The sequence below is a fragment of the Haliaeetus leucocephalus genome, unplaced genomic scaffold (assembly GCF_000737465.1).
Source record: "Haliaeetus leucocephalus isolate CR32 unplaced genomic scaffold, Haliaeetus_leucocephalus-4.0 Scaffold2, whole genome shotgun sequence".
Classification (NCBI taxonomy): domain Eukaryota; kingdom Metazoa; phylum Chordata; class Aves; order Accipitriformes; family Accipitridae; genus Haliaeetus; species Haliaeetus leucocephalus.
The window spans coordinates 11,938,563-11,948,599 of record NW_010972438.1 but is presented as its reverse complement, the minus strand read 5'-3'; the positions used below and the strand labels follow the sequence as shown (position 1 = coordinate 11,948,599).

General features: G+C 39.9%; 1 protein-coding gene across 1 annotated transcript; it reads left to right on the top strand.

Annotated features, from left to right (window-relative positions):
• Positions 1-83: 83 nt before the first annotated feature.
• LSM3 (LSM3 homolog, U6 small nuclear RNA associated (S. cerevisiae)) lies at positions 84-3,251 on the top strand. The gene is made up of 4 exons (XM_010571606.1): positions 84-127; positions 1,143-1,253; positions 2,430-2,525; positions 2,853-3,251. The coding sequence occupies exons 1-4, from the start codon at positions 107-109 to the stop codon at positions 2,931-2,933; spliced, it is 309 nt and encodes a 102-aa protein (XP_010569908.1). The 5' UTR covers positions 84-106; the 3' UTR covers positions 2,934-3,251.
• The last annotated feature ends 6,786 nt before the right edge of the window (positions 3,252-10,037 follow it).

The following is a 10,037-nucleotide window of genomic DNA, read 5'->3' as shown; positions in this document are numbered from 1 at the left end:
CCCGCGTCCCGCTGCGGGCCCCGCCGTGCCCCGGCCCCGCCCCCGGCGGAGGGGAAGGGGCTGGGCCATAAAGTCTCGCGGGAGAGCGCGGGAGGCGGTTTGAAAGATGGCGGATGAGGTGGATCAGGTAAGCGGCTGCCCGCTTCCCTCAGGGCGGGAGGCGGCGGACGGGCCCTTCCTCGTTGCCAGCGGGCCCGCGCTCCCGGCTCCTCCCGCCTTCCCTCCGCGGGCCCCGGGGAAGCCTCCGCGGCTGGCGGGGCGTAAGATGGAGGCAGGCTTTCGGCTGCCTAGCTGGGACCGGGCGTACCTCCCGGCAAAGCCCCCGGCTTGGGCAGCCTTCCTGAGGCGCAGCCCTCCGGGGAGAGCGCTTTCTGCGGGGAATGACATTACTACACGGCCTCGGTCCTTGTGCCGCCGCCGGGGTTGTCAGGAGCGCGGGCAAGGCTCGCTTCAGGCCCGTTTCCCCAGGAACTGCCAGAGGAGGGAAATGGAGGAAAGCGACTGAGGAAAATACCCTTGGCTCTGCCTCACGGAGAAGGAAATTGGTAGCGTGCTGCAGGATATTCACAAAGATGTTCATGCATTTTAGCTGTGATTCTGAAAGTACACCTGTATTACAAAAAAGAGACCTCAGCCCGGTGTGCGTTCAGGCTTCTAACCTGCTTTGAGGCCTGGCATGAATGCTGTGTTGTTGAGCTAGGCCTTAAGGAGAGGTGTGTGTTTGGGGCAGTGTGTCATCCAGTTAACCGATGCGAGCTGGCAAAAATGTCAGCCTGTGTTTGGTTTTTCTAGCCTGTGCCATGTGTTGGCACAGGTGTGGTGCTGGTTCATGCAGAGTAGGCTTTCTGCTGCTGCACTATGGACAACGGTTGCTAGTAAGGAATATAGTTTACGCAACAGTATGCGTGAGGCATCATTTGCTGCAAACTAAACTGAAGTCTTTTAACTCATTTTGCTCAGGCTGGTAAACATCTGTAGGGTGGTAGTATCAGCTGCACTCAGGTTCAATAGGATGTGATGGAATGGAGTATTTGCATCTATATTCTTAACTGTTTGTTTTCTGCATCTCACAAACGCTGAGTAATGGAAAAGTTCACAGGCTTCTTCTGTAAAATTAACTTTTTTAATTTTATTTTTTTTAGCAACAAACAACAAATACTGTAGAGGAGCCACTTGATCTCATCAGGCTCAGTCTAGATGAGCGAATCTATGTCAAAATGAGGAATGACAGAGAGCTTAGAGGCAGACTACATGTAAGTAAAACTTTCAGAACGCTACCATGCTTATTCAGCTAAGCACTGGGCATCCTTTTTTTTCATGTACAACAGTCTGTTACACAAGCTTACCTGTAATATTGCATTGGTTGTTTAAAAAAATCACTGTAAAAACACAGGTAACTGTATCTCAGGGTTAAAAGTGCAGAAGTGGTTATAGAAGGTAGGTTAAAGATCATCTTAGTAACAAGGGCTGAACTGTTTCTCTTATCAGAAGTGTAATGTGATTGGTGGAAAAATCTAATTTGTTCAGTACTCTGTCTGCTATTAACTGCTTCTGTAGAGAGTCAAGAGATGTATTTTGTTTTTCTTGTCTCCTGAATGATACCAAGCAATTCATTCCACAAGCAATAATGCTGCAGGCCTCTTCTTGTAAAGTACCCTGAGGTCTTTAGACTGAATTAAGACTGAGATTATCATAATCAAACAAGTATTGCTTAAGGCATGCCCTATGAGGGTATGATGGGCATATGTACTCAGCTGGATTCTCTGCAAATCTCATTTGTCGAAGTGTTTTCCTCTGGGAGTGATACGTCTCTTGATGAGACAGATTTTTGCTTTCTATTAAGTCAGTCATCCTTCCTGAGTACTGTACTGTGTTGGGGAAGAGAACCAGTTGCCCCATGTGTTAGGTGGACCTCAACTCTTTTGGCAACACAAAGATGAGGAGAGATCCATAAGGCACACGTGTAGTTTGCATCGTGCTTCTGTAGGGTTTTTGGAATATGTGCTTATTTTAAATTTTTGTAGCATTATATGAATTAGAGCTTTTGTATCCTTTAAGATGGCCCCATGCAATCAATTCAGGGAGGCTGGACTGGCAGCAGAGAATGTGTAGCTGGTTTAATGTTAATAAAGTGTGTCTGTCTCTGAGTTCTTGTATGTTTTCTCACTGAATGCTTCAGAGCTGTTTCCTGAAAGAGCATTTTGGTAAATATAAATGTCTTCCCTTATTTTTATGTGACAGAGTACTGGTTTGTTGACATTTGTTTGGAATTACAACTATAACTGATACTACTTTGTTTTGACATAGTGGTGTATTTTGGTCAAAATCAGGCTAAACTAATTATGTCTCAAATTCTTGCAAAAATTCTCATTTTAATAAGCTCATGTTTGAATTTTGGAAGAAATAATAAACTAACTTCATTCCTACAGGCATATGATCAGCACTTAAATATGATTTTGGGTGATGTGGAAGAAACTGTAACTACAATAGAGATTGATGAAGAAACCTACGAAGAGATTTATAAAGTAAGGATTTAGTGTATTTATCCCCATAGAAAACTTTTTTAAAACTAAACTATGTTATATTGTTAAAGTAGTTTATTGCTGACTACTTTTTGAACCAAGATCTAACAGAAGTTTTGGGCAAATTGTTATGAAACTACAAAGGATATCCAAAGTCTTGGTGTTAGTTGTATTGATCTCTTCAGTATGCCAGAATGTTGTATGTTTGAGCTTATATTTGTTGGATTTGTTTCTGGTGTTTTGTTATGATTGAATTTGGTCATATGCTTAGCAGATATGTTTTGTAAACTGTGCTATTGTAAATATAAATTTTTCTTTCCCTCTTCATAGTCTACCAAAAGGAATATTCCGATGCTCTTTGTCAGAGGTGACGGCGTTGTGCTTGTAGCTCCCCCGTTGAGGGTTGGTTGAAGCAACAAAGGATTTAACCTTGTTGGAAAGTTTCAGGCTTTTGGACAATGGTTTGTGTTTCAATTGTGTCTCAAAATTTTGTATGTGTTTTTTATAGGATGTTTTTGTCTGCCCTTTTGGGAAGGGGAACCAGTTTGTTTTGCAAAAGGTACATGTCAATTGAAGCAGTGTAAACCCAACCTGATTTTCTCAGAATTAATGTAACTGCTGTAAACTGACTGTCTTGTCACATTGGTAAAAGAATCCTTCATTTTTTCAATCTTGGCAATAGCACTGTCTTAATTTTTTGTTTTAAATAAATTCAGTTTGTCTTTCAGATTTCACTTGTCGTGTTTTTATGTTGAAGACGTTATTCTTATGTTTTACTATAGAGCTAATGCTATATTAAGTTGTAGTATGTAGCCTTACTTTCTGAGAAAAGAGTAACTTTTGTGTGTTTTGTTAATTTCTGTCCTTACTAATACCTGAGTCTTGCAGAGTGGTGTTTCGGAGGGCAATACTACATGAATCTACAGTAATATAATTTATGGCTTTTCTGCGTTCAAATTCTTGATGCATATCCTTGTAGCAGGCAAATAGTGTGTATATATATGCATCTTCTACTTAAGATATGTAAAGAAGATGGGCTTATTCACAATGTTTTCAGTTGTTTTTATTGTGGCTTTAACAGAGCTATGCTTTGCAAGGCCATAAGTAGAGACTGGGGTTGTTGCCTCTCATGCTGTTGAGTTGCCTGCTGCATGCATTCATATCCCACTGTCGGTAACCTGTTTCAGTTCTTGAATACACTAAACTCTGCTGAATGCTTAAGATGCTTATTGGTTATCTGCACTGAAGGTGCACTAGAACTCTGAATAAAGCTCTTTTTTTAATATATACTTTCTCAGGCCCACCCTGTCTGCAATTTATTCACCTTCTTGTATGGGGAAAAAAAAGGCACTTACGCTATGAAATGTTTTAATAAGTATGTTTGAAAGGCATATGAGAGTAGGTCTACACTGGGACATTTCCTACAGAGCTTGACTTGTGACTTGATAAACCTAATTTATCCTAGGTTATTAGGCATGCTCTGTAGGGTTAGCAAAAGCAGCTTGCCCTGGCACTTTCTCCTACAAGTAAAATCTTCATAACTTATGTCCATAGCTTGTGACAGTGGTGAGGAATGCAAGGTCTGCCTTGGTAAGCTCCAAGCCAGATTTTTCTTAAAGGAATACTAACTTTTTTGGCAGTAATATATATACACTCAGAAGATGAATGTATACTTCATGCTCTTTGAAATAAGGAAAGCAGGAACTGATACAAAATCTGCTCTGGCTTCTAGGTGGCATCCATACTCTGTAGTTCTCAAGCAATATCCTCTAGTGTGAGGAAAATAGGAGTAATAGCTGAAGCTGAAATAGTGAAGCAATTGCTGAGAATTAGTGTGTTAGTAGCAATTAGTCTTATGTTTTTAATCACGTGGAGACTTGCTACCACATTCCTTGCGCTTCGTTCTAGAAAGGACAAATAGCTCTACTTGTACACACACGCAAGAATGTTATCTTAAACCTGTGCACAATGCTGTTTTCATATATAGGTCCCTTGTATGCAAGTGAAAGAAGTCATCTGTACAACTTACTACTAAAAGATTATTTGAATGAAGTACAGGTATGCAGTGGCTTTGTAGCAGACTTCCCTCACTCTGCCATCCTTGCTTGAAGTTTGGTCTGGGCTAGGATGAAAAAATTTTTCCGTGATTCCTATCGCTTCCATTCCTAGCATGCTGGCTCTGCAAGGGTTAGCTCAGCAAGCGTCAACTCCTGTTCCATGCGTACACAGCCCTTGATGTTGGAAGAACACTGGTGATGCTGCAACTCTTCCCCTTCTGAAAGAGGGACAAGGATGGCTGCACTGAGATCCTCTTTAGTCTCTCTTATCTCCTACCACTCTAGGAGGCCAAAATAAATGCTTGGGGGAGAGAGTAGAAATAGGTGAACACAGTGATAGTCCTACAGTTCCCAGGGATCTGCACATCTGGGAAAGGAGAGAGTATGTTTCATAACCTGAGGGATTTCTCTTCCATTAATTAGTCTACATCCCTTTAGAAGACTAGTAAAGCCCCTTGCTATGTATTGTTATGTATGTCACAGGCTGAGTGTGTGTTCTCTGAACAAATGCCTCTGGTTTTGGCTTTGTCTGGTTTGGGCTTGGTTTTGAACTTGCTGCCTGTCACTTTCATGTGTGTGACAGACAATGTTGGCTTGGTGGTATTCAGAGATAGCAGAGTATATACATGTACTTTTCCATCTTTTCTACTCATAATTATCCTTCAGTTTTCTCTTTTCCAGGTTGCAAAAAGATTTTCTGTTTAATCATTTTTGATGAAAGCTGCTCCATTCCTTTTTAAACTATATGATTTTTGTATTGGAGGACTGAGATGATAAACAAAATGTTGGTACATCAGGAACTTCTGCCTTGATAAATTTTAGTGAATATCTATTAATAACACTTGTTAGGTTCTCTGAGAATAAGAGCCATATTTGCCAGCATAACACATCTACCTGTTTGTGCAGTATTTCTATATTACAGAGTACCAGCACAGTTGAAAGAGGTCAGCTCGCCTGAATCCCTGTAGAACTCTTAAAAATTGTCTCATTTGTTAACTGCTGTTTCTTTTGAAGCTTTAAGTGAGAGATTATGCATGGTGGCTGCTAGCTCAATTATTGTTTAATTGATTTCTGGGGTATTTACTGTCTGATTATAAAGATCTATTATTGTTTATGTTGCTCTGGATCTTCCATAATACTAGTGTTTATTATGTGTCCAGCAGCATCTTTTTACTGACCCTCCAATTTGAAATGAGCTCTCCAGAGTGGGAGCCAGTCTAAGCTCCTCTATGATGAATGTGGATTAAAAACCCCATACATTTAAAAAACTATTCTGCAGTCTTGTCTCTTTCTTACTGTTCTTTCTATTCTTTGATCATCTCTTGGCTGTACTAACCCTTTTTCAAGATTCCTACTCCTGATGTGTTTGCAAAAGAATTTATCGTTAATTTTCCTTAAATAATTTCTCAAGATTTCTCAATTGCCTTTTCATATTGTCTTCTGGTTTTAGCCTGCCAGAATTTTTAATATTACTCAGCTTCTTGAAGCTTTCCTCTTTATTTCTAGTAGCTTTTTATAGAGTCTAGTAGCCTTCTGGTAGTTTTTAGCCTTTGGACTGCATCTTTTTGATAGGTGGCAGACGAATTTCTCAACGTATTGCCTTTAAAGAATTTCTGTTCTGCCTGCAAACATTTGACTCTCAGCAGCTTTTTTTTAACAAGATTTTTATTATGTAATTCCCTTTTTCAGAAGTGCTGTTATAGTTGGACCTCTGGTGTCTTACTGCTTTTGTGACAGTGTCAGCTGCCTGTGAAATTTCTGTGTGGACTTGTGAAACTAACTTTTGAATCTCTAACTCGCGTAGGACGCTAGATGGTGCTGCATTTCCTCAAATTCAAGCTTGGTTGGCTTTGCCTGATTGCTGTATGTAGCCTGTGTCAACAGGCTCTGTAGTTGTACAATTAGTCATTTGTTTTTAATTAGGATGGCACTTGTTGACAGTTTTAAATTAACTCTGCTGCTCACCCATAAGTAAAGATCAAAATATGTTTTGATGTTTATGTAGGCACAGACCAAGCCCCCAAAAGAGTTAAAGTAGAACAGTATGTGTGCCTTGCATTGTCAGATTTTAAAATGCACGAACTCCAGACTAGCAGCTTTGCTAGTAGCGTTAGCTGAAGAATTAGGCCATATAGAATAAATTGTGGTTAACCACTTTGCTGCTAAACACTGCTTGGAGAAGAACAGCACATTGTTGTGTGTGATATACAAGGCTGCTTCTGCACCCACTGATTCAAGCGCTAGTTGTATGGCTGTCCAATAATTTCACTGGAGAACTTCATTGCAGTTAAAATTCAGAAGGGGGAACAGCCTGCACTTGTGAATGTATGTACATTAACTCCTGAAAAGACAAATATTTTAGTTTATTTCAAGTGACCAACACTGTTGCCTTTTTTGAACTCACAGAATGATCCAGTCTACATATCTGAACAAGGTAGAATTTTGTTCTAGGTCATGTAAGGTTTGGGGGGGGATGTTTTTTTTTCAAGTTGAACAGAGATTACGTTATGTGTCTCATTCCTATTCCCCAGCACAGGACAAGCCCAGGATTTGGATAATAGGTTATTGTAAGACTTGAGCCGTGTGAGCAATGTCAGACTGCTGTGGAGACTCAGGGTTGGAAAAGCAGAACAGTATTGATCATGTTGGGAGCTCTGCAACAACACTGTCTCCTCTTGGTGCTTCTGTTCTTGTTCTGTATGCACTGGAAATCTATAATTTGAAATATTTAAGAGAAGGAAGCTTGTAAGCACTTAGAATTCTTATTAGACCTGTAGCACTGGGAAGGGAGCTGCTTCAGTGCAAGATGACAAACGTTGTGCATTGTTTTTTGGACTGATGATGACATGTACAGAAAATCCCATCAGGCTTATTAAGGTTTAAGGCATTCATGCCAAGATCATTGATGGGCTGAATACATCATTACTGAGGGTGTAGGACTCCCATGTTTCTAAACAGGAAGCTGCTTTCATATACTAAACAAAGAATGGGAAAGAAAAATAGAAAGTTCTACAGAAAATTGAAGCACAGTGTCCAAGCCAGCCTTTGGGGGGGGGGGAAGAATGGGGGGAAGGAAGAGAATAGATGATGTGGGTTGGAGCGGAAAACAAGAACCACTGACGGAAAAAGATGTAGTCAGAAACCCCGTTTGAGTGAATTTTTTCATTGTTCCCCAAATTAGTTTGAATGGAAGAGTGGCCCACTCCCAAATTTTGGAAACCTAGGCCAAAAAGCCTATTTAGTTTTACAATGGCATTTGATTGGTTTATGATGTGACTGCATGCAACAGCAAGGGACTAGGCTTGCTGACTGTCTGTGTGGGTGGACAAACTGTTGCAGAAAACACTGTACAAACCTTAGGAAGAGTTGGGTAATGACTGATCATGAAGGGCGCTTTTAGCAAGGTTTTCCTCTGTATGGTACATGGTAAACATGGAGATTTACTCAAGGTGCATATGGAAACTTTGGAAGAGATCAGAATATTCCAAAGCACATTTTGTGAATTAGAAGGATGTTATTTGATTGAGAGTATGTACAGTGTTCCTTAGTCTTAGACATTTTTGTATTCTGAAAGTATGGGATAGCATAAACCTTAAATGGAAAAGATACAATTTTCTTATTTGTGAAAATAATAAAGTATTCATGTAGCAAAATAGTTCTTGAAAACTGCTATAGTTACAGAAATTCCAGTAAGCCTAAACTGTGTTATATATTTAGATCGTAAAGTATATTTAATACCTCAGGTAGTTGATGCATTTCCAGTTTCTCTTTGTTTTTTTTCTCTAGGTTTTTTAGAACCATTTTTTTAATTAATTGTCTGATAGAGACCTATGCTTTATGCATCTGTGCTGGCTAAACATGATGCTCTTTGATCATAGTCTGTTGGTTCTTGTCACACAAAGCCCACATCAGTACATAGCTGCTCTCTTCAGTGGGTGATCTAGTGTTCTAGACTGTTTCTAGATGATTTGAGCAAGGAACTACACCAATGTCTTTAAACTGTTTGACAAGCAGAAGCCTCAATTCCATAAACTCTGTTGTGGTAATGGATCAATTTTAGCCTCTAAAGGAGACCTTAGTGCTGCAGGGACCTTAGTCCTGTTCCTTTTTCACAGCACTCAGCTGTTGCACAGAAAGGTTATAATCTTTGTTGGTAAGGAGGCTGGCAAAACCTTTGCTAGCAATGGCACAGTTTATTAAGTGATTCATAGTCTGATCACTACCTAACAGAGCTCACAGCTGTGGCACTTCCGCTGCAGTAAATTTTCATTTGCTCTTCTCAAATCTGCTAAACTGTTGGGCAGTAAAACCTCTAGTTCTGTGTAAATCATTGCATCAAATACGTATGTCACTTAATGCTAATCAGGGTGAAATGCTGCATAAAATTTTGGCTGAGGAAGTCACATACTCCCTTCCCCAATCCATTCTACGGAAATCCCAAAGAGCTTTCATGAAAGCAGACTTTTTCCTTTTAAAAAGAAGAAAGTATGTTGCTCTAAATTGAAGTTAAAGCTTGTAAAATATTAAGCATAAAGCCTATGGTTGGCATAATTGAATGCATTACTGAATTCTTCCAGAGCCTTGAAACTTCAGTGGCAAGGAAAAAATTTGAAACAAGTAAACGGTGCTCCAAATCTTGATTTCTTTAAATAACCTCTGCAACAGATGACTGTAGCTTTGTCATTCATCCTTAGCATATAATTGCTCTGATTAAGTTGGCTTTTTTATGCTGTAAAGGTGACACAGGCTAGGGAGACCTAATTACCTTTTTTGCAGCAGGTAACTGTTACTAGTTCATCTTGTGCTGTAGGTGGTGTGGTAAAGCAGTGTGTTGTAATTTGTTCCATAGCACCTATATTTAGTACTTTTTAGTGAAACAGTTGCTTCCCTCAACTGCCCAGATGTTGCATTCCAGTGGTTAGCAGAAGTCTGAGGAAGAAATGAGATATCAACAGATAACATCTGAGAGCTAATTTGATTTGTTCTACATTTGTAACGCATTCCTCCGAGCTAAATTCTTGTTGACTGAAGTGCTGCTTATAAAAGGCAAGAGATCCAAAGCTCTGCTGCAACCCAGGAGAACACACTATAGTTAAATAGAACACAACTCTTAACAATTTTTTTTATACCAAATCTTCTGATTGTTACTGCTGCCTGTTGGTGTAATTCAAATATTGAGTTTTTTCTGTACTAATGCGGTCCTACCCATGAAGCACAGGCTCTAATCTTAGTACCAGCTAATGGAGAGTTTCCTTATGATTAAATGTTAAGTCTTTACAACTTTTGTCCTGCAGTCATTCCCTGAAAACCAACCTAAATCCAGCAATGCTATATGCATGCAGCTTCCAGATAAACAACATTCTGTGGGTAATGCAAGAGATCTGTCCACTGTACTCAATCCTAAAGCCAGCTGTCATAGCTATTTTTTCTTTCTTGAGGCAGTGTGATGCCTATACAA

What these genes read in the sequence shown, in the direction of transcription:
- LSM3 (XM_010571606.1), top strand. Translation starts at nt 107, where the DNA reads ATGGCGGATGAGGTGGATCAG. An exon ending in TGGCGGATGAGGTGGATCAG is followed by an intron (nt 128 to 1,142) that starts GTAAGCGGCTGC and finishes TATTTTTTTTAG; the next exon opens with CAACAAACAACAAATACTGT. An exon ending in CCTACGAAGAGATTTATAAA is followed by an intron (nt 2,526 to 2,852) that starts GTAAGGATTTAG and finishes CCCTCTTCATAG; the next exon opens with TCTACCAAAAGGAATATTCC.